Consider the following 27,606-nt stretch of genomic DNA (forward strand, 5'->3'; position numbering starts at 1 on the left):
AAGGCAGAAATTGATGGAAAATCCAATATTTTGAAAAGAAGGGAAATCTCTCCAACAGAACACATATGACAAAAAAATAAATAAATTCAGATAATTTTTTTTTTTTTAACCCTTCTCTAGTCTTACCAATACACTGTAAATGTGACAGAAGACAAAATGCAGTGCCATTATGCTTGTAATTTCCTAAACTAAATGAAATTAATGAAAATTATATATACTATACTGTTACTGTTTTGTATTTAGGGTTAAGTAAACTGTAAAAACAAAAAACAAAACCTTTTGCCTTAAGGACTTATTATTATGCCTTAAATAATACAATTCTTATACTCTGGCAATGCTACATTTACATTTTCCCTTGTTGCCACTGACATCTTCTTTTTCTCTGTTTTTTCTGGGTCGGAATAGGGATTTTTAACCATTTTGATTGGTCAGGATGGCATAAAGTGCATGTGTGTTCGAGTTCATTAAAGCCGAACTACACTGCATCTGAGCACTACAAACCAAAAATGCTATTTATTTAATTTTTAATATTCAAAGCAAACTCTCCCATTATTTTGCTGAGAAATCACCCCCTGCCATTTATGGCTGAGGCCATCTTGAGTAAGGGCAGATGATTCATGTAACATTTACTTCCTGGAATCCACCTGCCCTTAGCTCAGACATGTAGGCAGCAGGGTGTGCTTTGCTGAGAAACTCCTTCTCCCCCTCCTGAAGACTACTGGGATGTATGACATAATTTGCCTAAACATAGAAAGCAGGAAGTAACTGAAGAAAATGTAAAAAAAAAGTTTTAAAAAAGTAAATATGATATATTTTCCTATCTATTTACTACTGCTAGCAGCATAAGGATTAAACATAGTCAATGTTGATTAAGAGAGTAAAGTTCCACTTTAACTGCCACCAAACACGCTGAGATTGTACATTAAGTACATTCCACACAAGCTTTCAAACAAGCAGGTACGAATGCTTTATTGAAACAGAGGCATATGTATCTTCTGCAAAGAAAAAGTCAGTCAGCTTACAAATCTTTCATTTTAAAGTTAAATTCTAATTAAAGTTAGAATCTAGGGACATATTTATATGCTGTAAATGATAATTTATTTGTAGTCTTAATGGACAGCAAAGTTGGGGTGCATTTAGCGGAGTTTAGCAATGATTTTCTGTATTGATAATTTGATGACTGTAACAGCCACCAGTTTCTAACATTTGTCATTTCAAGGTAGCAAATAATTGATCTTTTAGGTGATTAGCATTTAATTAATGTGGAGGACTTGCCATGATTGCTCACAGCTATAAACATTTATTGTTTATTCGACATCCTTCAAATGAAGATTTCAGACTAAAACCCATATTTACAATATTTGGCGCTCAGTCTCTCCATCTATCCGTTTCAAACTGGAACTAACATAACTCTTCAGTGTAAATGCAGGCCAACTGCCAAGGGCCAATTAATGCTGCTAAATATGTCTTGGACTGTCTGATGTTTATTATTATAATCCAATGCGTTTTTTGGTAACTTAATGCTATATGTTTTTTAGGACAAAGACTATGTTCCTTTGAAGCCTGGAGATCTGATCTTTAAGACCTTGAATGGAAGAGATGTGTATTATGAGGATGAGAAAATCTTGTACCCTGCATTTATTAATGAGGCAGCATATTATGAGAAAAAAGTGGCCTTCGTTTTAACCGAAAAAGTCAACTTGACTGTCCCTGCTTTGAAAGTAGAACAGTACCCTGATTGTCCTTGGACTTGAGGTCAACTGCTAGTATTCCTTCTGTGCCTGAGCTTTAGCACCAAAGTTGTTTAAAATAAAACCAATTTTATTTTTTCTCTTCAATGAAAGGATCTAAAACTATAAGAAAATATGTGCATTAACCAGGGTACAGTTCTCAGAGTAACCAACTATTTGCAATTTTTGCTACTTTACGGGTAATAAACAATAAAATATCTGATATAGATGATGTCAAATATGAAAATTTATTTGGTCAGTCTTTAATTACTTCCAAGCATTCATTAGCTTGGAAGTACATCATGGGCATGGGATCCAAGAGAGCTCTCCATAAGGATTGATTTGAAGACTAAAAAGGGCATATGCTATAAGGTGCCTGCACTTCAGCATTGTATGAAATGTTTTAGGCCAAGTCAGATTGCGCCCTGTCCATTAGTGATCGCTTCATGCAGTGAGTGGCCACAACCCATTAGTGCACCCTGCAATGGATTCCATATAGGACAATGGTTTCCCTTTGGTAACACTGATTACAGTGGGATCTGTTATGGTTTTGCTGTTTTAGCAAATTTCCTAGCCATTTTCCTGGAGACTATTAAGAGCCAAGTGGTATACACAACCTTACTTGCTCTAGCCAAAGGAAAATAATTTGATTTAGATGGCAGTCGACTTTTCAAAGCCTGCTGCCCATCCATTCATAAACATCTGTTTTTGGTGGAATTTTTTAATGCAGCATGGCCCGGCTATCTCTAGATACTTGGATGGATTTTAATGTTATCAAAATGGGGTCATATACTCCAGCCAAGAGATCACTGGGAGAATTTGGCCTGAAGGGCAAATACAAATAAGTGGCCAAAAGCCCTTGCATAATAGTTATCTTCCAGCATCATCTTTGTTTGCAGTTCTTGGTATTAAGTCACATGACATCTCAGAGCCACTACAGTAATTGGTGCTGGAAGATGTTCCCGTCTCTACTGTTATTGTAGTTCTGAATAAGGAGAAGATAGCTATATATTGCCTATATTCTTATCCTATATCCTTTTTAGGACTAGTACATTTCACACTTCTCAAAACATTATATAACAAATAAAAATACTACATTTTTTTGAAATTTTGATTACAAATTACTTTTTTTTTTTTTTATTTGCAGCAAGATACACATAAATTATGAAAACATTAAAATGTCACTTCTTTGCAAGAATGGCATTTGGATGCATCCTGTACACTGTTTATACACAGAACCACTAGAGATATTCTGGTTCGTGTAATTGTCTCGCTTCTTTTCCCAGAATACAAATGTAAATTACAGACATCCACTGCAATTTGACTTTTTTGACAAATACTGAAATTAAGTAAGCTGTACACTTTTTTCCTTGCCCCTTTCTCTCTTTTTCCTTCACTGCATTACTCTCCATTTGTACCTGAGCACATAATACACTCACACACTCACACAGCGTGAATGGCGAACCTTGGCACCCCAGATGTGTTGGAACTACGTTTCCCATGATGCTCAGCTACACTGCAGAGTGCATGAGCATCGTGAGAAATGTAGTTCCAAAACATCTGGGGTGCCAAGGTTTGCCAACACTGGCCTAGGCTATAGGAAGTTTGCCAAGACCCTGAAACTGAGCTGCAGCACGGTGGCCAAGACCATACAGTGGTTTAACAGGGCAGGTTCCACTCAGAACAGGCCTCGCTATGGTCGTCCAAAGAAGATGAGTGCACGTGCTCAGCATCACATACAGAGGTTGCCTTTGGGAAATAGATGTATGGGAGCTGCCAGCATTGCTGCAGAGGTTGAAGGGGTGGGGGGTCAGCCTGACAGTGCCTAGACCATACGCCGCACACTGCATCAAATTGGTCTGCATGGCTGCCGTCCCAGAAGGAAGCCGCTTCTAAAGATGATGCACAAGAAAGTTCGCAAACAGTTTGCTGAAGACAAGTAGACTAAGGACATGGATTACTAGAACCATGTCCTGTGGTCTGATGAGACCAAGATAAATTTATTTGGTTTAGATGGTGTCAAACGTGTGTGGCCGCAACCAGGTGAGGAGTACAAAGACAAATGTGTTTTGCCTACAGTCAAGCATGGGGGTGGGAGTGTCATGGTCTGACTGCTGCCGGAACTGGGAAGCTACAGTTCATTGAGGGAACCATGAATGCCAACATGTACTGTGACATACTGAAGCAGAGCATGATCCCCTCTCTTTGAAGACTGGGCCGCAGGGCAGTATTCCAACATGATAATGACCCCAAACACACCTCCAAGACGACCACTTCCTTGCTAAAGAAGCTCAGGGTAAAGGTGATGGACTGGCCAAGCATGTCTCTAGACCTAAACCCTATTGAGCATCTGTGGGGCATCCTCAAACGGAAAGGAGGGGGAGCGCCAGGTCTCTAACATCCACCAGCTCTGTGATGTTGTCAAGGAGGAGTGGAAGAGGACTCCCGTGGCAACCTGTGAAGCTCTGGTGAACTCCATGCCCAAAGGCAGTGCTGAAAAATAATGGTGGCCACACAAAATATTGACACTTTGGGCCCAGTTTGGACATTTTCACTTAGGGGTGTACTCACTTTTGTTTTCACATGCAAAGATATAATAAAATATTTACAAAAATGTGAGGTGTGTACTAACTTTTGTGAGATACTGTGTGTGTGTATGTATATATATATATATATTTATATATATATGCACTTGTCTGAGTAGTTCATGTATGTAATAATCTGTATTCACAAAAAAAAAAACATTTTTGGTACCAGAAAGCAAATACATAACATCCAGGGTGGTTAGCGCTGTAAATAGCTCCCACCTGCAGAGCACTAGCCTGAGAGAGCCAGGGATTGTGGGATACATCGTTTTTCTCCAGGAAATATCAGTTCTCAGACTACAGACAGACAGATGTTAACTTGTGCAGTGCCATGCCACCTGCCTCATGTTTTAAACAAACATAAATTTGTGACAAAGGAATGTGAAGATGTGCTCTACTATATTTTGTGCACACAGGGAAACTACATGACCAATGCACATTTTATCCACTTGAGGACCAAGCCTTTTGGCACTTATTGTTTACCAGTTTAATCAGTATTTTTTGCTAGAAAATTTCTTATAATCCCCAATCATTCTATATATATATATATATATATATATATATATTTTTTTAGCAGAGACCCTAGGGAATAAACTGGCAATTGGTGCAATTTTTTATGTCACATGTTTTTTGCGCAGCGGTTTTTCAAACGCAAGTGTTTTTGAAAACACACATATTAATTAATAAAAAAAAAAAAAACACAATATATACCCAAATTTTTTTGTATAATATCAAAGATGGTGTTATGCCGAGTAAATAGATACCTAACATGTCATGCTTAAAAATTGTGCACACTCGTGGAATGGCTACAAACTATGGTACGTAAAAAATGCCTATAAGGCGACACTTTAACATTTTAGGTCTATCGCTAGAAATATTGCTCTCGCTCTAACATTTGTGGCGATACCTCACATGTGTAGTGCGAACACCATTTACATATGTGTGCGTGACTTAGGAATGCGTTACCTTCTGTGTGTGAGCACAGAGGGATGGGGGCGCTTTTAATTTTTTTCTTCTTTCTTTTATTTTTACACTGGCCCTTTTATTTATTTATTTTTTTAACCGGTTGCCGACCGCCGCACGACTATATACTGCGGCGGTCAGCCCCGGCCAGGCAGAGTGACGTATCGGTACGTCACTCGCCTGTCACTGACTTGCGAGCCTATCGCGGGCGGGCGCGCGCCCGCCGAGGCGCGCGCCCGCCGCGGCTCGTTCACAGGCAAGTCAGTGCGTGTGACCGGCGGACTCGATGTCCGCCAGTCACACTGCGATCGCTCCTGTGAAGGGAGAAAGACAGAGCAGCTTGTGTAAACAAGCTGCCTGTCAGTTCTCCCTGTGTAAAAGTGGAGATCTGACCGTTCTACTATGTAGAACGGTTGATCTTTGCTTTTACACCAATAGGAATGTCCCTACACAGTTAGAATCACGCCCCTAGGACACACTTAACCCCTCCCTGTCCAATAAAGTTAACCCCTTCCCTGCCAGTGTAATTTTTGCAGTAACAGTGCATATGTATAGCACTGATTACTGCAGTAATGTCACTGGTAACCCCAAAAGTGTCAAAAATGTCAGTCAAGGGTCCGATCTGTCCGCCGCAATGTCGCAGTACCGAAAAAAAAATCGCAGATCGCCGCCATTACGCGTTAAAAAAAAAAAAAACAAAAATGACAAAAATCTTTCCCTTTGTTAGTAAACGCGATAACTTTTGCGCAAACCAATCAAAATACGCTTTTTGTGATTTTTTTTACCAAACATAGGTAGCATAAAACAAATTGGCCGAAAAATGTTAAAAAATTTTGATTTTTACTTTTTTTTTTGGGGAATTTCATATAAAAAAATGTGAAAAATATTGTTATTTTTGCAAAATTTACGCTCTTTTTTTGTTTATAGCGCGTGATCAAAAAATCGCACAGGTGATCAAATACCACCAAAAGAAAGCTCTGTTTGTGGGAAAAAAAGGGCGTAAAAATTCGTTTAGGTACAGCGTCGCACGACCGCGCAATTGTCCGTTAAAGTCACGCAGTAAAAAAGCGCAAAAAAACCCCTGGTCCTTTAGCAGCCAAATCCTCCGGGGCTTAAGTGGTTAATCAATTTTTTTCCCTAGTGCAAGAAATGTAAACATCTTTTGTAATAGAAATAAGGATGACAGGTCCTCTTTATGGAGAGATCTTGGATCAAAAAGACCCAAAATCTCTCCTTTACCTTTAAAAGCAAAAGTTCAAAAAACTTTTTTTTAACTTTTCCTTTAAAAAAAAAATACATTTTTTTTTTACTTCCGCTCTACATTGTAAGTGACGTCATGACATTGCTCCAGTCCTCCAAGGTCATAGAGGCAATTAGAGATGATCTGGTCTCTGTTCACCTCTGTGACCAGCCTGCCGCATCGTCAGATCTTTTCTCGTTCACGCTGATAAAAACGATAAGCCTAAGAAACACTGGCGATTGATGGGAGGGGGGTCCCCCCCACTGCTTCTGAAAGTGATCCAGCAGCTGATGAGCTGCTCAGACTGCTTTCATGGTCAAGCCAGCTGTTGGCTAACAAAAAAAAAAAAAAAAACTGGGTTATGGCTGATAGCTTCAGCCATAACCCCAGTAAACTCCTTGCGAACTACAATGTGTATATATACATATTGCGGTCAGCAAGTGGTTATTCAGCTGAAAAACACAAGGTGCTGGTAGAAAGAATTGTAATGCCACTAAGGTGGGTAATAATTTTCCAGCAGTTTTTCTACTTTGTCTTTCCATAGTTATTTAAAGCTGAGCACCACGCAAACACATATACCATTACAATACATATTTTAATAGCTGTTTTATCTGCCATAGAATTTAAAATTTTTGTCCACCCAGTCCTGGGATTTACACAGCCCTGCCAGAAAGTCAAGCCACATTGGTGACCTAACTTTTTTTCTGCTGCAGTTATGCAAGGCAGCCTGGTCTCTTCCCTGCCCCCAGCTTGTGTTTGAACAGTGAAGGAGCGGCAGCTGACTGTGCTCATCCCTTTTGATCACTCCTCCTGCCAGCACATGTGCATGCAGCATACCTGATTGGCTCCTAAAGCTGCCCACACCCTCCCAGTCTTTTTTTGCTCAGGGGATAAAAAGAAGCTAATGTCAAGAAAAATGTCCCGCTACTTTCATTAACTGCATATAAATATAAATTAATATAGATAATTATAATAATATAAATATAAATTAAAACTTTTAAAGATCACATACCTGAAGTAATCAAAGTTTTTTTTATATCTGTCTGGAGGTTAAAAATAACTTGTTAAAAAGAACTTTTTGGAAAAAAAATATATATTGAGTATAGTGTCACATTAAATAAATTAGAAACTGATAGCTGAAACCAGATTTGGAAACGTTTATAAATAATTTATTTAACAAGAATAAAAAAATGACTTTATGAACAAAAATGTTTGTGATGTATGGATTATGGTTTATAAAGATATATGTCCATTTCTGCTTGCTATCATGACGGGAAGATTTGTTTTCTGAGTGGATGGAATTTTTTTTGGTGTGTTCTTATTCTGTTTTCACTCCAGAGGCGTGACTCCATATGTGCTGCTTGTATTATAGAAATAGTCCATGCTAGAAACCAATGAAGCCACTTCGGCATTCTCATAGTCACATGAGAATATATCTGATGGAAGAGACTGCAGTGAAATACTTAAGCCCTGTTCATGACACTTTGCTAAATTTTCTTCTATGTTATCAGAGGAAAAGTCACAAATACTTTTGTACTGTACCGCTCTCTGTTGTGGTAATGCATTTTCTAAAGATTCAAGTCTGATGGGATCCACTAGGTGCTCCAGTAAGTTACCATTTAAAGTAGAACATTGCATACTGATGATATCTTCAGAAGTAATCTCAGAACAACTGCGTTCCTCACCACTGATAACGCAATTAAAAAAGCTTTTTGTGTCAATGTCAGCATGTGAATCTTGAAAACCAGAAGATTTCTCAGCGTTGTATGGCGACATCGTTGCTTGAGTTTTTTGCATGTTAGCGAAATGGCAAAGCTCATTGGGGTTCACTTGACCTTGTGATGTTTGGTACCAGCAGGGAGAAACTTGCAGTTGCAAATAATAACATTGGCATAAATTCTGTTGAGTTGTCAAGTATGTTATGTTTCTACATACAGAGTTTTGAACTAGGTAGTCGTGACATACATAGTAAGGATATTCATCATCAATGCTGGAGTTGCTGATCCCTGAAGGATCCCCTGTTATGAAATAAAATGAAAGAAACAATAACTGGTTTGCTTGTGAAAAAAAATAAAAATAAAAAAATATATATATATATAAGACAACGTACAGTGGATAAAATGGGTATTGAACATGTCATCATTTTTCTAGGTACATATATGCTATTGCTAGGTGCTATTAACATGAATTTTTCCCCACATGTAGGTAACAACCCATGCAATCCATACATACAAATAAACAAAAACAAATAAGTTCACAAATTAAGTTATGTGTAATAAAAAGGAATGACGCAGGGAAAAGGTATCAAACACGCTAACTGAAATGTATTTAATACTTTGTACAAAATTCTTTGTTGGTAATGTCCCATGCATTGCTCAGGTGTGCTTTTGGCCTATTCTTCCACACAAAAAGTCTTAAAATCTTGAATGATCTGTAAGCCTCTTCTATTATCTATAGTTCTTTCCATCGATTTTCTATTGGATTCAAGTCAGGTGAATGGCTGGGCCATTTCTTTCTTTAAAACCAACTGAGCGTTTCCTAGGCCTTGTGTTTGGGATCATTGTCTTGCTGAAATGTCCACCCTGGTTTCATCTTCATCATCCTGGTAGATGGCAGCAGATTTTTTACCATTCATCCTTCCTTCAATGAAATGAAGTTTGCCAGTACCGTATGCTGAAAAACAGCTCCACACGATGATGATCTCAACTCCAAACTTCACTGTTGGTATGGTGTTTTTGGGGTGATGTGCAGTGCCATTTGAACTCCAAACATGGTGTGTATTATGGCATCCAAAGAGTTCCATTTTGGTTTCATCTGATCAGACTGTATTCTCCCAGTATTTCACTGGCTTGTCTAAATGTTGTGCAGCAAACTTTAAACAAGCTTTAACAGGCTTTTTCTTCAGGAATGGAGTCTTGTGTGGTGAGCGTGCATCCAGGCCATGGCGGTTGAGTGCATTATTTATTGTTTTCATTGAAACAATTGTACCTGCTAATTCCAGGTCTTTCTGAAGCTCTCCAAAAGTGGTCCTTGGCTCTTGGACAACATTTCTGATAATTATTTTTACTCCTCTGTCCGAATTCTTGCGAGGAGCACCTGGTTGTCTCTGATTTATGGTAAAATGATGTTCTTTCCATTTCCGGATTATGGCCCCAACAGTGCTCACTGGAACATTCAAAAGTTTAGAAATCCTTCTGTAACCAATGTCATCAGTATGTTTTGCAATAATAAGGTTGCAAAGGTCTTGAGAGAGCGCTTTGCTTTTACCCATTATGAGATTTTATAGACCATCAGTTGAGACTGAACCAGTTGATATTAATTTGCGCTGACTAGGGGCAGGATTGCTTTGTAATTACTGATAGATTTCAGCTGGTGTCTTGGCTTTGAATGCCTTTTTTTGCTCCTCCCTTTCCTCATGTGTTCAATACTTTTTCCCTGTGCCATTCCATTTTATTACACATAACTTAATTTCTGAACTTATTTTGATTTCTTTGCATGTATGGATTGTATGGGTTGTTACCGACATGTGGTGAAAAATTTCATGTCAATAGCACCTTTAGAAATCTACAGTATTAACCTAGAAAAATGGTGACGTGTTCAATATTTATTTTACCCGCTGTATAAGATCGAATCAAAGGCATTTCATTGATAGTATAAAATAAACATAAAACAAATTGTTGAACTTACCACATTAGGGTCAATTCATTGAGCAGCATGAGTTATTTTATGTTCTTTATGTTGTGTTAATATAATTCTCTCTTTAAAACATAATTATTGCATGGTGTGGAATTATTAATTTCACATGAAATAACAGTTATTTAAACATTAAAGGACTTTTTCTTCTAATGGGTTAGGATTTTATTTCCAACATAAATATTTCAGTTATATGCTTTTCTCATTAGACATTTTACATGACTTCAGTTAATGCCAGCCAGAAGGAAACAGTATTTTTAGCAGGTGATGATCTGTGTCATAACCTATGTGAATTGACTTACATATAAATAATTGATAATATACAGAAATATGTTCACAAGACAGATGTTTATTCCTCTGCTCATCTATGAAATAAAAATGAATTTTAAAAAACCTATATTATAATTTTTTTAAAAAAGAAATTCATATGGTAGATTAAACTGTTTCACTAAAGGTAACATTTTTTATTGATCGAAAATATAATTTAGTTTTTTTCCGGTTTTCATTGCAATAGGTTTTTATTGGGTTTTACATACATTAAATTATGAAAATATAATTTTGAACAGTGAAAATGAGTAAATAAAGCATAGTAATGAAAACACTGCATGCATTTTACTTTATTAAATTGACCCCTGTGGTATTACTATTTCTTGTCTTATAGCCAACACTTTTAAATAATTCCTACGAATGCAACATGCTGTTTCAGAAAAGCTGTAATTGCTATGTATAATAATAACAGGATTAAAAAAAATTGAATATGAATACTTTTCGGTTTCTAAAATATGCTCTTCAATTAATTTAAGACAATATGAGTAATACATTAGTAAAATGTAAATCATTTACTATGTGAATGTGGTAAGATAAGATGGATAATTGGCATTGTTAGTGAAATGCAGGCTCCAGTTAGATTCACATACTCTCACATAGCTTTTGTGTGTCCTAAGAAAGCTGACATGTGACTGGTCACTTCCCAGAGCTTCCTGCTTCTGGTTAGCATGATGCAGCCCCAAATTGCCAATAGGGAATTGCAGAAGTTGAGCAGGGTCAGGCAGCTCTAAAAGTCTGATATTTGCATATTAGGCCCAGAGGCTTCAGAAGTTGCAAAACTGTTTGAAGATACTGCATCTCATTTTTTATGCCAATATAGCTATTTGTATATGTGCAAACAAGTTTTCTTAAAGTGGAGGTCCACCCAAAAGGGGAAGCTCTGCTTGTTCGCAACCTCTTCCCCTCCACTGCCACATTTGGGACTTTTTTTTGGGGGGAGTGGGTACCTGGTTTTGACAGGTACCTGCTTCTACTTCCGGGTAAGATCACGATCGGTAATCTGCGACATTTACAAGCCCCTCCTCCTTCCTCCTGCTGCCTTCTGGGACACACACAGGTCCCAGAAAACTGCGGGACCATTTAGAAGGTGAAGCGTGACTTGCACATGCGCAGTAGGAAATCAGCTGTGAAGCCTGAAGGCTTCACTGCCGGTTTCCCTTAGGGTCCTTTAACACGGGCTTTCCGCCCAGCGGACTTGCGTTTTGCTCAGTGGGGATCGATCCGCCGATCCCCACTGAGCAGGCGGATGACAGGTCCGTCTCTGCTTACTTTGCAGAGACAGACCTGTCAGATCCCCGCTCTCCTCTATAGGAGGTCAGATGAAAATGGACCGCCTGTCTGTCTTCATCTGCTCCTATCCAATCCAATCGATGGAAAATAGGTATTCCCTCTGTCTGGATTTCACGGACAGGATCGGATCGGATAGAAGTGGATGTCAGCGCACATGGCACCGCTGACATCCACTGCTCCATAGAGGTGCATGGAGCATCTGATCAGGTCCGCCTGAAAAACTGACAGCCGGACCTGGTCGGAAAGCCTGTGTAAAAGGAGCCTTACTTACAATGCTGGCGCCTGTACTTGAAGCTAATTGACGAATTAGCTCAGGATGCCAACATCGCATGTATCACATGGGATCCCTGGACAGGTAAGTGTCCTTATATTAAAAGTCAGCAGCTACAGTATTTGTAGCTGCTGACTTTTATTTTTCCAGACTGGAGCTTCTCTTTAAAATAGAACTATAGCAAAACCTTTTTTTTCTTTTTCCATTTTGGATAGAGTAAAAGGAGGGTTACAACCCCTGTGAGATTTGTGTTTGCCAGTGGCGGCCCGTCCATTGGAGGCGCAGGGGTGCCGCCCCCCCCCCCCCATCCATGCGTCTGGCTCCCTAATCTACATGCAGGGCGCCGGACGCATGGATTCCAATGGGGGTTTTTTTTTTGAAGCACGTGATTAGAGCCAGAGGATCTAATAGGCTTCAAAAAAGATTGGGCTTGGAGCGCAGAGCACTGCACCCTGAGCCCACCCAGTTGTGTGACAATAGCGAATGAATATTTGCTTTTGTCACACGGATCCTCCTCCTGGCCAATCAGGAAGTGGGTCCTGAGACCCCTTTCCTGATTGGCCGAAAGGAGAAGCCATGCCATTGGCCAAGGAGGAGGAGCAGGAGACGCAGGAGACTGAGGAGAAGCCACCGCTGCCGCTGCTGCCTGCCTGCCTGCCCTCCACAAGTTCAGGGTGAGTGAGCCGGCGTCCGGGGGGGGGGGGGTATCGTGTGCGGGCTGGTGTGGTCCTAGGGGGAGGGGGGTATGGTGTGGTCCGTCTGCCGCCCCCCAGCCCATGGAGCACCAGCCGCCACTGGTTTTCGCCATCTGTGTCCCATTTCGGAGATTTCCCAAAGCCAAACAGGAAGTGAGTGGAAAACCCTGCACATAAGGGTATCCCTTGGGGACCCCCAGGTCACAAGAATTAGTGTCCCTATTGGAAGATTTTCCCTCCATGAATTTTCTGGGGCAACCCAAAATTTGGAATTTTCTTTATTTTCACTTTCAATGACAATGATCTCCCTAAGGCTGGATTCAAACTAATGCATTTTTTTATGCATTTTGCAGGAATTAATTTCATTTTTTTTAACATGGGTTCCTATGGAACATGTTCACATCAATGCGTTTTTGTGCCTCTGCATTTTTGGAAAAGGTCGGGGACTTTTTTTCTTGCAAAATGCACGGTTTTGCATGTAATAGACTTCAATGGACTGCATCCAAAACACAAGTATTGTGTTTTTACCGCTATTTTACCGCAATGTGTGTTTTACATTTTTAAATCTGCCCAACAACAAATTTTCCAAAAAAACCCATAAAAAAATGCAAAACAAATCGCGGGCAAAAAAAAAAAGTGGAAAGCACAGCAAAAAGCACTATAGAAATGCTCAAAAAAGCAGCATGCAAAGGTGTGAATTGAGCCTAAGGGGGACACAGACAGGTGATTTAATCGCTCTCCATTCTATCCAAAACTGAAAAAAAGTTTGCCTTTATACAGTAAAGACCATCCTAATGCAGGAATCTGAATATTCATTTTTAAATTCTAATAATTGTATACCCTTACAAATACTGATTTATTTTTCCCCTTTATATAAATTGACTTGCTTTAGGGCTTGTGTAGACAGGCATTGTCGAATGCTGCCTATGCATTCAAACACAGTTCTTCAGAAACGCATGCATTCAAACATGAAACCCAGCAAAAGGCTGCATTTGATGTGCTTTGCCTGCAAAGAAAACACATCTCAATATGCCCTCCTGTATCTAAACAAAGTAACACAAGACAGGTCAATGCAGCCTCAGAATTGTTGTCCACACTACATCATTAAAATGGATTGAAAGCTATGACCTGCATTTTATGTGCGTTTCAGAGTTACAGAACATGCAATAAAACAGCACCTGTCTACACAAGTCCTTGGGGGCCAGTTTCAACTACATGCAGTCCAGTGTGTTTTTTTCTGCATCAAAAATGCATAGATAGTAGGTTATATGGTTTTCAATGGCATGGTTTGCACCAGTATGGTCAGTTCCAGTGTGTTCCAGTTCCAAGAAAAAAAGTAAAACATGCTGCATTTTTTCTACACTGGACTGTACTGGAACTTGGTAAAAGGCATCAACAAAACACCGGAACATACTTAAATGCATCAAAAACGCACTGGAATACACATATCCATATTTAAGGTTAAATAGGGAAAATGCACCAAAACACATCAAAATGCACTGGAACGCATCAAAAACGCTCATGCAGAAAAGCATCTGGAACGCATCCGGACTGCATTTCTATGGTGTAAACTGGCCCCAAGTTTTTTAAACCTCATACTTTAGGAGCTTGGGATCCCCTTAAACGTGATAGTTGAAGTGCTGTCAACTGTCAGATGATATAGACTCTGTCCAAACTCATGAGACTGCACAATGGCATTAAAATAGGTGAAGGTCCTTACTTTAGGAGAAATGTAGACCACTACATGACTCAATTATGTGAGGTCACCTCCCTGCTTCTTCACCTTGTCCAATCAGAGAACGCTTTGCATTCATTCAGAAGTTGCAAAGCATTCTCTCAATGGTACCCACAAAGAGTGGCTGACCTGTATTCAGTAAGCAGAAGAGAAGCCGCTCGGCATGGGACCAGAAACAAGTGGAGATCATTGAAGCAGCATTGCCTACTTCAGTGACTTCCAGCTGCCAGGGACAATGACCAGGTACGGTATATAAATAGGTACATTGGTCCAAGCTGGTGTTGTGTAAAAATATACAATGCCAGGAATTCTTTTTTATTTGTGTAAATCTTGCTGCTGTGGGGTAAATACAGATATTTATTTTTGCAGGTATTTTGAAAAATGTAAGCTATTATATTTATCCTAAAATTTAGTTTTCACCAGCCCAACATACCAATTCTGGGGTCCATCCTTATTTAGGGTTGATTCAAATTAACTCCCAAAAGCTTAGGATCCAACTGGAGTCACGGCAGATCTAGTATTCACCTACAGGAAGAAATTAGTGCATTATAACAAAATCATCAACATAAAAAAGGAGAAATGGCAAAAACTGAAACAAAGCAACTCACAAGAGACTCTCACTGGACTGCAGCCAACTTAACACTGTCTCAATGCTCACATAGGAATTTCAGCATCTCCTGCAGCATCAGTTAGGAAGCCCAACTGCCAACTGAAAGACCTTACATGGCAGCCTGACAGAACTGCTGCTAATTGACAGGCAGTGGTATTATCAACCTGAAACAGGGAATGCAATTATTAGCAGGGTCTCCAGGTAATAAACTTTACAACAGATTTATAAAAAATATAACTGTGCAAAGTGACCTATAATGACAAACATACTAAAACATTTTTTGGGTTTATATACACTTGTTGAAGGAAACCTACCATTAGAGAAACATGAAAGCTGACATTTTTGAAAAATGCTAGCCACCTGGTTGTCATGCTAAACCTCTTGCTTCACCGTGAGTTACTGACCTACAACAAGTATGCAGATAAGGACATCTGACTTTACTCTGATTGGAAACATCAACATAACAACCAAGCAACTATACTTTTCAGAATGGCATGCCCCAAATTTAATTTATAGTAGGTTGACTTTAAATCGAACTACGCATGAGTATGATTTTGCAGGAGTCTGAATTTTCAATCTGAAATCATTATATTGTGCAGGCCTATTGCTGCCTGTGTTGGGCACTTACCTAACCTAGTGCACCCCTCCAGCAGTAAAAGGTCCAGACTCAAAAAGTCTCTCTGTTCCCCCCTGCTGTAATTCCATCCATCACTCATTCCGGGTCCCAAGATGCCCGGAATGAGCTGGGATTGTACACTGCATGGTACATACACCATGCAAAGTACATATAAACTAAAACACTGCTAGGAGCCAGGGGAAAACATTTTTTTGGCAAATAAAACTTTGCAGGTCACTTTTGCCAAAAATCTCTTTACTTTTAGCAGTTTTTATTGGGGGGTCTTAAAGCGGAGTTCCACCCTGAAAAATTTTTTTTAGATAAAAATACCCCCAGTAAGGGCTAGTGCATTTAAGCAACGATAGCCTCTGAACTGTCCCCCGTTTCACTTACCTTTTAGAAGAAATATTTACCTTGAAAATGTCTTGTCCAGCGCTGCCATCTCAGGTGTGGGCAGCTAAAGCCAGAGCGTCCTCTTTGGTGACGTTGGAGTCCCAGAATGCCTTGCACCGGCCCTGCTTGTCACTTCCGGTGCAGGCGCGTCATCCCTGCACAGCTTCTGGGCATGCCCAGAAGCTGTTCAGCAGGGAATGACAGGTGCATTGACTTCTGGGATCGATGACGTTCATCTCCCAGGAGTCAATGTAAGGAGGAAGTGACTCCTTACCGCAGAAGGAGGTAAGTGAAAAAAAAAAAAAACATTTTAATTATCCAATTGTTTTTCAGGTAATTTAGAGCAAGTGGACAGGGAAAACTGAAAATTCCTATCATACTTACCGTAATTTTCCTTTCCTGGTGGTCTCCATGGCAGCCTACGTGTGGGTTAACCCCGCCTCCTCTCCAATGGTATAGGACCCCCCTCTATAAATTTCAGCTTGCAGGCACAGCCAGTGTTCCATATCTTAGCCGAATCCAAGACCAGAGGGTGGGAACTCCGGCTGCCATGGAGACCACCAGGAAAGGAAAATTACGGTAAGTATGATAGGAATTTTCCGTTTTCCTGGCAGTCTCCATGGCAGCCTACGTGTGGGAAATAACTAGCCCAAACCACACGGGTGGGAATGTTTCAAATCAAATTTTACTTCAAATTATTAGCAGACAAAACAGTCAAGCCAAAATTAACTGAAGATAAGGAGGCTGGCTCCACACAATAATGTGTCATGAACGTATTTACAGAAGACCATGAAGCTGCTCTGCAGACTACTTCTGGTGCAACATGATGTGAAGCCGCCCAGGACGTTGAGATGCTTCTCGTCGAGTGGGCTGTCACCGCCTCCGGAGGAGCCAAACCCTCTACACAGTAAGCTCGCTGAATGGCAGACACAATCCAGGCCGCAATGGACCTTGACGAGGCCCGTTTCCCTCTATTCTTGCCTGAGAAAAGGACGAAGAGATTATCCGATTGTCTGAAAGAAGACGTTGACTGGAGATATTCCATAAGAGTTTTCCCTACATCCAAGGGATGAGGTTCATTATCCTCTGAAGAACGAAAGGTAGGAAGTACAATCTCCTGGTTCTCATGAAAAACCGATGATACCTTCGGATTGGAATTGAGCATCGGAATTAGGACTACTCGGTCCGGGAAAAACGTGAGAAAAGGTTCTTTATAACCAAGAGAACTGATCTCAGAAACTCTTTTAGCTGAAGTGATTGCTACTAAAAAGGCTGTTTTAATGGTAAGATCTTTAATGGAGTCCGACAAACTAGATCTTGAAAGGACGTTAAGGACAAGGGGAAGGTCCCATTTTGGGAACCTTGGCTTCCTCTGAGGTCTGAGTCTGACCGCACCTTTGAAGAATTGTTGTATGAGTATATGCTTGGCCCAGGAGAACCCTGAGAACACCGATAAGGCTGATATTTGCACCCTGAGAGTCCCAACTGATAGGGACTTATCCAGACCTGCTTGAAGGAACTTCAGGACTTCTTGAACTCCGAAATTCAGGGAATGATTTCCCTCCGGGTACGTGAATTCCAAGAATCTAGACCAGACTCTACAGTAAACTCTGTTCGTGCTAGGTCTCCTAGAGTTCATTAAAGTAGGGATTGCCCCAGGAGGGCATCCGAGTGACTCCAACCTCTCCCTCTCAAGAACCAGACCGTTAACCTGAGCAAGGCGGGGCAGGGGTGTAATGTTGTTCCCTGCGAGAGAAGGTCTGGTTTGATGGGCAGGGGAATCGGGCTCCGATAGCTGAGTTGCAGGAGAAGTGGGAACCAGGGCCTGTTCGGCCAGTGAGGGGCTACCATGACGATCTCCACATCTTCCGCTTGGAGTCTCTGAAGAAATCTGAGGATGATGGGAAATGGGGGAAAAGCATATGCCCTGCTGAATTCCCATCTGTCGGTCAGAGCATCCGTTCCGCATGCTTGGTGACACTTGCTGCGTGTGAAGTACCGTACTAGCTTGTGGTTGCATGGAGATGCAAACAGGTCTACTTCTGGTGAGACCCCTAGGGACAGAATCCACTTGAATGAGTCTATGTGGAGAGACCACTCGTTGTGATTCAACTGAACTCTGGAAAGGAAATCTGCCTGAACATTCTGTGGCCCCGGAATGTAGGCCGCCGAGATGTTGGACAGATGGGCTTGGGCCCATGTCATGATTGGGTCTACTTCTTGAAGAAGGGAGAGACTCCTGGTACCGCCCTGTCTTTTCACATAAGCCACTGCCGTGGTGTTGTCCATTCGAAGAAGTACGGATTTGCCTTCTATTAGATGATGGAAAGCTTGAAGAGCTAGAAAAGCCGCACGAAGCTCCACGACGTTGGAAACCGGGGAGTGGGCTTGCGGGGGCCATTTCCCTTGAGCCACCTCTGTCATGCAATGGGCTCCCCAGCCAGAGTTGCTGGCGTCGGTTGTAATGATGACCCATGTGATGGGGACTAGAGAATGGCAATTGAGCAGGTTCTTGCGTTGGAGCCACCAAAATTAGCTGCTCCTCATGCTGTGGGAAATAAAGATATGCTGATCGTGATCTTCCGGATTCCACTGCCGAAGGAAGCCCCTCTGAAAGGGCCGCATTCGCCACAGTGCCCACTTGACCATAGGGGCCGTCGAGACCATTGTGCCGATGATCTTGAGACACTGGGATGCCGTCAGAAAAGAGGATGAGAGGGCTGGAAGGATCCTCTCCCGAACCACCGGGATTTTCTCTAGAGGCAGAGAAAGTGTATTCTGAACGGTGTTGAATTGAGCCCCTAGATAGACCAGATGTTGAGAGGGCTCCAGATGACTTTTTTGAAGATTCAACAACCACCCGAACTCCATGAGAGTTGTAGTGACCAGGTCCCTGTGGAACAAAAGTTGATCCCGGTCTTGTGACAACAGTAGAAGATCGTCCAAGTAGTGATGTAGACGTACACCCTTTGTTCTGATTAGAGCCACCACAGCTAGAAGGACCTTGGAAAACACCCTTGGGGATGTGGACAGGCCAAAAGGAAGGCAGATGAACTGGAAGTGTTGATGTTCTACCGCGAAACGAAGGTACTTGTGGAAGTTTACTGCTATAGGCACATGGAAATACGCGTCTTTGAGATCTATTGACACTAGCCAGTCTCCTGGAAGTACTGCTTTCTGGATAGTAGATAAGGTTTCCATTTTGAACTTTTCGTTCTTGATGAACCTGTTGAGATAGGTGAGATCTATCACAGGGCGCCAGGATCCATTCTTCTTCTGTACTAGAAAGAGGGGCGAGTACACGCCTTGGAATCTTTCCTGCACGGGCACCGGAATTATTGCGCCCTGAGCTACCAAAGTGCTTACATAGTCGAGCAAAACGTTTCTTTTCTCGTCCTGAGAAGGCAAGCGAGTGGGAATAAATCTGGACACGGGATCTGTTGAGAAAGTCCATGTGTGTCCTGTGGACACTGTCCTGATGGTCCAGAAGTCTGAGATTGAGGCCGCCCAGACACGCTGAAAGTGGAGCAGGCGTGCCCCCACCTGGCATGTCTGAACGGGCCCAATCTCAAAAGGACTTCGAGGTTTCTTGACCGGAAGGTGCTGAGCCTCTGACCGGCTTACGAGAGGATGCTTGGCTGCTCTTCCAATTTCTCCTGTAATCTCGCCCAGGCCTATATGAGCGGGCATCCTTTGATCGCTCTGCAAACTGCTTTCTTGGTTGCTGCTTCTTAGGGCCAAAGAGGCGCCTATCTTGGGGAAGGAGACCTGACTTTCCACCCGTCACTTTAGTAATTGCATTATCCAATTTGTTTCCAAATAAAGAGGAACCTTCAAAAGGGATTTTGCACCAAGCCTGTTTAGAGGCTGGGTCTGCCAGCCAGGGACGCAACCACAGGGCCCGTTTGGCTGTGACAGAAGCCAACATGGATCTGGATAAGAGACGTAACACATCAATGGATGCTTCTCCAAGAAACACAGAAGCTAACTTCAGTTCCTGAACAGGAGAGTTCTCTACTGCATCTTCAGACACACTTCTTAATTTTAGTTCAACATCAGAAACCCAGGTTTCCATGGCCTTAGACATGGCTGCTAGTGCTAGCACAGGTTTACAAGCCGCACCGGCTGTGACATAAATTCTTTTAAATCCAAGTCCATCTTCCTATCCAGAGGGTCTTTAAAGGACACCGCATTATCCAGCGGGAGTGTAACGTGTTTAGCCAGTCTGGAAACTGCAGCATCAACCAGAGGAGCTGATTCCAGGTGACTGACTTCTTCCGATTTAAAAGGATACAACTTGGACAGTTTGGAGGATAAGGAGGTCTTGCTGTCCCCTTTACTCCACTCTTCTAGGATGACATCCTTCAATTCTGACAGGAGCGGAAAGTTTAGCCGCTCTTTCCCCAAATGTTTGAAAAACCTTCTCTGTTTTACCTGTGGGGTACTGGGATCTTCCCATTTCAGAGCCTCTTTGACTGCTCTTATGAGAGGTGCAACAAGGGCAAAATCAAAACCCCCAACTGCACCTTCCTCTTCTTCCGAATCGCTCTCTGAGGATTTCCCGGAAGTGAAGCTTGGCTGAGAGGGACCTTGCTCTTCAGGAGCATCAGCAGGAGAGCTGGGAGTAGCAGATCCAGGTGTGGGACTAGCATTCCACTCCTTCATGGATTGTTGGACAATCCGTTTCACCAGGGATTCCAATCTCTGATCTTCAGACTCTCTTTCACCAGCTGCACGAGCGAAACAGGGCTCGCAAAGGGACTTGTCCTCCGGGACATGCGCCCCACAACCCCAACAGGCTCTCTGGGCCGTATGGCTACTGTGGCGGTGTGTGCGGTGTCTGGAGGAGGAATGTGAGCGTCTCCTCTCATGTCTGCTCCCTGATGGAGACTCATGGCGTCTTGACCTTGAAGATGATTCTCTTCGTGGCCTGACAGGGTCTCTTTCTTGACCAGACCTGGAGGAGCTGGGAGAAAGAGAAATCCAGGGAGACACAGGATTTAGCCATGAATCATGAGCCAGCATCCCTCCCTTCATATCCCTCTAAATGTACCAGCACTCACCTGTTGTGAGAGGGCTGGCCACAAGAGGGCGGTGAAGCAGGATCCATGTTTCAGGCAAAACCACAAACTCACTAGGAAGTAGAGCATACAGGGATCACTACAAAGCAATAAGGAACATTCAGGTGTTGTCCTAATATGCATCCAACCGCTCTCCCCCCCCCCCCTGCATACCACAAAAAGGTATGCAGCATCCGGTCCCCACTTAATGCCCTATACAGCATGGACCGAGTCATGTACAGGTCTGCCTTACTATACTATCCTAAATGTACTATTTGGCATGTAATGAAATGTTTATGATGAATTGGGAAGTGGTTGTGGACTGATCAGCTCACCAGTGGATTAAATGGTCGCATAGGGCCAGCAAATTACAATTGAGATCCGCAATGTTTTTGGGCAAGTAGTTGTGTAGCCACGCCCATTTGGGCGATATCTCCTCCCACATCCCCAAGGGTCATGTGGAGGCCTGGTCCTCCATACTATATTTAAACAACGGACTAGACCATGGTCTCCAGGCTCTGAGGAAGAGGCACGGCCTCGAAACGCGTCAGCCCTCTGCTTCCAGTAAAGACGTTGGACCTCTGCTATGAGGCGGCTTTTATGGGATTGATGTGTTTGTACTTCACGAATGTTTGTGAGTAGCTGATTTTAACTTTTATCTAATAAACTCGCTGAGGATAATGCGCTAGGCTGGTGCGCCCTTTCTTTGTTTTTGTATTACAGTGTCCGGTCCCCACATACCTGGTAAACAAACGGACAAGGTACCGGGAAGACGTCGCTATGCCCACAGTGCATTCCCAAATGCTCTGGAGCTGACAGGCGTTTAAATTTTCGCGCCAGGATGACGTCAGCGATGGCCGGCCGTGATCGCAAGTGCGCATGCGCGGACCAGGCCTCGCTTCCGATCGCGGCGAAGTGCGCATGCGCAGGCAGCGAGCGGAGCTCCATTACCACACAGCGCATGCGTCCGCCGGACTGAGCGGAGGGGAAGCAGGAAGGAGATGGCTGGAACGCACGGAGCGTTCCAGCCGCCATTGGGCCACCAGGGATAGCAAAGAAAGATAGTTTGGAGACAAACAAACATAACAAAAACACTGCCATGGAGGAGACAAATCTTCAGACCCTGTCAGGATATCCGTCGGCCATCCGAAGCACCGCACAGTTATCAGCCAAAGGGGATTTTGAAATGTCACTCACCCGCCCGTGGCTGGGCCCTGGACATAGACACCGACTTTTCATTCTGAGGTAAGCCGACCAAATTCCAACAGGAAATAATCCAAATAGTTGATCCTTGGAGGAGGACAAAAAAGGAACACTGGCTGTGCCTGCAAGCTGAAATTTATAGAGGGGGGTCCTATACCATTGGAGAGGAGGCGGGGTTAACCCACACGTAGGCTGCCATGGAGACTGCCAGGAAATGTTCATTTTGAGGGTGGAATTCCACTTTAAGTTCTGCTTTTAAGAGACCTTGTCATCAGACCATTCATTTCAGCAACAATTTTCCAATAAGATTATATGGACATTTAACATATTTTAGGTATGGTATTTACCTGTAAAAGCCTGCCTTATGTGAGAATCGAAAAGTCCCGAGATTACTGGTGGACACCGCCATCTTCAATGGTATGTCAGCATCCGCAGCAGATTCAGAGCTGTAACCCAAGTGACCATCTATAGTATTCACTTCACTTCAGCCTGGGACTGATACATAAAACATATGCAGGGAGATGAGGTGTGTAGGAGCTTGGCCATCACAGACATTTATTAGACACACAGATAAAAAGAGGGCTATGATGTGGAAGAAGGAAGGAGCTGTGCTAGGATATTGACTCTGCAGTACTCAAATTTGCTAGCATGTTCAGAGGCACATTACACATAAAAAAAAAAAAAAAAAAAAAAAAAGAATTATGGAAATAAAAATTAAGAATTTAAAGTACTTGATTTTCTTTACTTTTACCTGCACTTTTTTTTATTAATTTGATGACAGGCTCTAAAGCTGAAATCCAGACAGATATAGAAACACCACTACTCGCTCCAGTTAAATACTCACACACAATTAAAGGGTAACTCCACTTTCATGGGGAAAAAAAATAGAAAATAAATAAAAAAACAATATAGTGTATACAATTGTGACACAAATCATATTGTAATTGAATGTTATTAAAAATTACCTTTTCTGGGGGCGTGGCTTGCGCGCGAGCTGAATGGCTGCTTGAGCTGAGAGCTCCCTGTAGCCGGCCGGACAATCCACCAGCATCGGGGCAGCAAACAGACAGCGACGCTCCAGAATCGGTCTACTGGCACTCCTGACCCCTTAGGAAGATGTCGTCCCGCAAACGAAAAGACGAGAGGGGACCTACTAAACTTACGGCCTTCTTCTCTCGGCCGCCAGCGAGGCCCGGGAAATCCCAAGATGGCGCCGCTGCGCCTGCTGAGGGAGGAGATGCCGCGGCCTACACTGATCTACCTGACGCGTTGCCGCTGCTCACGGATGACAGAGTGACTGCTTCTTCTTCTCCAGCGACCTCAGTCACGGGCAGCCCCGCTAAGACCCGCATGAGAATGGAACCGGAGGACATGTCTGATCCCGCAGTGAGTACACCGCTCCCAGAACTGTGTGCCATGGCAGCGCTACAATCCTCCATAGGTGCGTTCCCTACTACGGGACAACCGGTGCTAGACACCACTATGAAAAATATGTTGATGACATTCCAATCGTCTCTAATGGCGAACTTATCGACCATCATGCAGAAGTTTTCTAGTGAGATGTTGCAGGTGGGCAGGAGGGTGACACATATAGAAGATAAAATGGAGGAATGCACTGACACAGTAAACGACCTCATTGATGCTTACAATGAACAGAGAGATGATACTGACTGGATTAAGCATAAATTGGCAGATCTTGAAGACCGATCTCGCCGCAATAATATTAAAATTAGAGGCATCCCTGAGTCTGTGCAACCTGCTGACCTGCAACAGTATGCAACTACAATGTTCTCGGCTATGGTTCCTGGGCTGTCACCTATAGAGTTGACTATTGATCGGATCCACAGGCTCCCTAGGCCTCGCCACCTAGAAGACTCTGTTCCCAGGGATGTACTTTTACGTATACATTTTTACCCGGCTAAAGAACAGATTCTTCAAGTGTCTAGGAAAATGGGCACATTGCCAGCTCCATATGAAGCTATCCAACTATATGCAGATCTGTCTCAACATACTCTCCAGCAGCGGCGGCAACTGAAGACTCTGACCAAGGCTCTCTTTAACCATAAAATCGTCTACAAATGGCGTCATCCTGCCACGCTTATGGTCACACACAACGGCATTCCCCACACTATTTCCACTATTGAAGGTGGAATGAAGCTACTTCACTCTTGGGGTATCATTCCAGAGCTTCCTAAAGGTTCCCCAGAGGGTGCAAGACTACCCCCTCCGCCTAGATCCAGGCCACATCAGGGGTCCCCAAACTTCAGGTTTTAAACGTGAGTTCAGAGCTACCCCTCCATAGCTTCACTTAGTCCGGCCGGGCTACAAATGTGTGATTACCTGATTTACCTCACGTTCTGTTCCTCCACCTGTGTGGAAAACCCCCATTTTGTTTTCAGCAAGCCTGACACAGGGTTACACTTGCTGAGTATTGGCACTTTTTGTTCTTAACCGCAAAGTATTGTACTCAGTTTCAGTGCCGGTGCACTATTGTGCAAGTTTTCTCTTGTTATAACTTTTTCTTTACTTGTTTGTTTATCTCTGCCACCAGAAGCGAACTTCGTTGTGTTGTACGTTCTGCTTCACCGCAGTATTTCAGCGACTACCTCTTAATACCCAGTGTGTTGATCTAGGAGTGACCACCGTCCTACTCCAGCTGAGTGCTCACCGTCTCCTCTAGTCCTGCACATATACCTATAATAACATTATTGTTCCCGCCCAGCATCACTCATATCGGTAACGTATCTGTAACTATCGACTGGTGTGTGTACCTACATTTCCTGTCACTGGTTCGGCCTCCCGCAATCCTTAAGCAATGTCGTTTTCAGTTGTTTCCATTAATGCCAGGGGCTTGAACCACCCCGCCAAGCGGGCCTCTATGTGGTCCACGGCATGCTCGCTTAAGGGAGATATCATCTGTGTACAAGAAACGCACTTTGCTAGCTCTGCTACTCCACATTGTAGCCATAAGAACTTTCCTATCATCTATATGGCATCTGGGAAAAAGAAACGTAAGGGGGTTCTGCTGGCAGTCAAGCACTCCCTGGTGTTCCAGCACCACGAAGCCATACTGGACCCCAAGGGGCGTTACATCATACTCAGATGCTCTATTGATAATAGACAATATACTATTGTTAATTTGTATGCACCAAACAGCCATCAACTGCCTTTCATACGCTCTGTGATAGGTAAAGCGAAAGCACTTCAATTTGGTAACCTCCTGGTATGTGGAGATTTCAATCTGGTTCCGGACAGTGCCTTAGACTCTTCTGCAGTGTCTAAACGACATAACTCCTCTTTGTCTAAATTTCTTTGGGCCAATGATCTCTATGACGTGTGGAGGTGCTGTCATGCGTCGGAGAGGGACTACTCCTTCCTCTCCCCGCGTCACGGCACCTACTCGCGCATAGATCTGTGTATCTCTGATAAACGTTTGTTAGAATGTGTTTCGGCTGCTGAGCTCCACACGGCCACCTGGTCGGATCATTCTCCACTAAGCATTACAATTTCCCATGGTCCACCAGCATACTCTACCTTTGTGTGGAGGTTGCACAATCACCTACTCTCTAACCCGTCATATGTTGAGGAAATCCAAATGCATCTTAACAACTATATCTCTGAAAATTCACAACCTGACTCTGATCCGTTGGTCGTGTGGAACGCTCACAAAGCGGTACTGAGAGGGGTGTTCATGCAATTAGGAGCCAGGGACAGGAAGAGGAGAACACAGCAAATTGATGAGATTACCCGCAAACTTTCTTCCCTGGACTCGCAACACAAACAAACACCTTCTCCTGCCCTGCAGTCACAGATCTTTGCCTTGCGGCAGGAACTTAGAGCCTTCCTGCTTGAAAAATTTAGTACTACTCTCAAAAAGTGGAAAGCCACTGCTTACTCCACTAGCAATAAAGCCACCAAAGCAATGGCCCTGCGCATTAAAGGGCAAAGACTCAAGTCCAAGATTCCCTACATGCTTTATCCCAATTCTAAGACGAAATTGCTTAAGCCAAATCTCATAGCTAATGCTTTCAGCTCCTACTATGCATCATTGTATAATCTTAGAGATGACCCAATGACACACCAACCCTCACCACAGGACATTGCTTCCTTCCTTGACCACATTAAACTGCCATCCATTACCTCTAATGATTTGGAGTCCCTCAATCGTCCCTTTTCCGATCAGGAAATTGCTGTAGCAATATCGGCCCTACCCACCTTGAAATCCCCCGGCCCAGACGGTTATTCGGCCGAATATTATAAAACATTTCAATCCTCCTTAATTCCTCTGTTGCGAGGTGTATTTAATAATGCAGCTTCTTCCTCTTCCTTCCCCGGCGAAATGTTAAAGGCTATGGTTGTGACTCTTCCCAAACCCGGCAAGGAGCCCAATCAACCTCAGAACTTTAGGCCTATCTCCCTTTTAAATATGGACGTGAAAATATATGCCAAATTGATAGCTACTAGGTTAGTGGACCTCCTTCCCTCCATTATCCATAAGGACCAATCTGGATTCACCAAAGGCCGCCAGGCATCAGACGCCACACGACGCGTTATCAATATTATCCACCAAGCGGACACCTCTGGAACGCCTTCTCTGCTACTCTCCTTAGACGCAGAGAAGGCGTTCGACAGGGTCCATTGGGGATTCCTTTCAGCTGTCCTACATAAGTTCGGTATACACGGGTTTATGCATAGAGCCATCATGGCACTGTATTCCGCCCCCTCGGCCATAGTACGCACTACTGAAGCTATATCTGTCCCATTTAACATAACTAACGGTACTAGACAGGGATGCCCTCTCTCCCCACTGATCTTTAACATGATTATGGAAACACTTGCCGAACATATACGTTCTAATCCCAAAATATCAGGGATTCGTATAGCGGACCAACACCACAAAATCAGTCTGTTCGCAGACGACGTTATCCTTATGGTTACCAATCCCTCAGCCTCCCTGCCGGAAATTCAGAGGACTCTCAGGTGGTTTGGCGATGTTTCATTTTATAAAGTGAATGAATCAAAGTCTCATATCTTGGGCATAGGGATAGATCCTATTACGAGTAATCTTCTTCAACAGCAATTTCCTTATGTATGGGAAGACAAATGCATTTCTTACCTTGGAGTTCATCTAACAGCTTCCACTAAAACGTTATTTAAGCACAATTATATCCCAGCCCGCTCCACTCTACAAAATA

At 42.9% G+C, this 27,606-nt stretch overlaps 2 protein-coding genes across 3 annotated transcripts in view; both read left to right on the forward strand.

The window, feature by feature from the left end:
* LOC309546553 (N-acyl-aromatic-L-amino acid amidohydrolase (carboxylate-forming)-like) overlaps positions 1–1,914 on the forward strand; it is a 41,351-nt gene extending 39,437 nt beyond the window's left edge. For both annotated transcript variants that reach the window (XM_082246303.1, XM_082246302.1), the window contains exon 7: positions 1,539–1,914. In XM_082246303.1, coding sequence (XP_082102429.1) covers positions 1,539–1,754 — 216 coding nt within the window. In that variant the 3' untranslated portion in view covers positions 1,755–1,914. The remainder of the gene's footprint in view (positions 1–1,538) is intronic.
* Positions 1–27,606, forward strand: part of MDH2 (malate dehydrogenase 2) — a 254,993-nt gene that overhangs the window by 77,884 nt on the left and 149,503 nt on the right. The gene's annotated exons all lie outside the window — the stretch shown is intronic.

Source organism: Pelophylax lessonae (genome assembly GCF_965119305.1).
Source record: "Pelophylax lessonae genome assembly, chromosome: 2".
Lineage (NCBI taxonomy): Eukaryota > Metazoa > Chordata > Amphibia > Anura > Ranidae > Pelophylax > Pelophylax lessonae.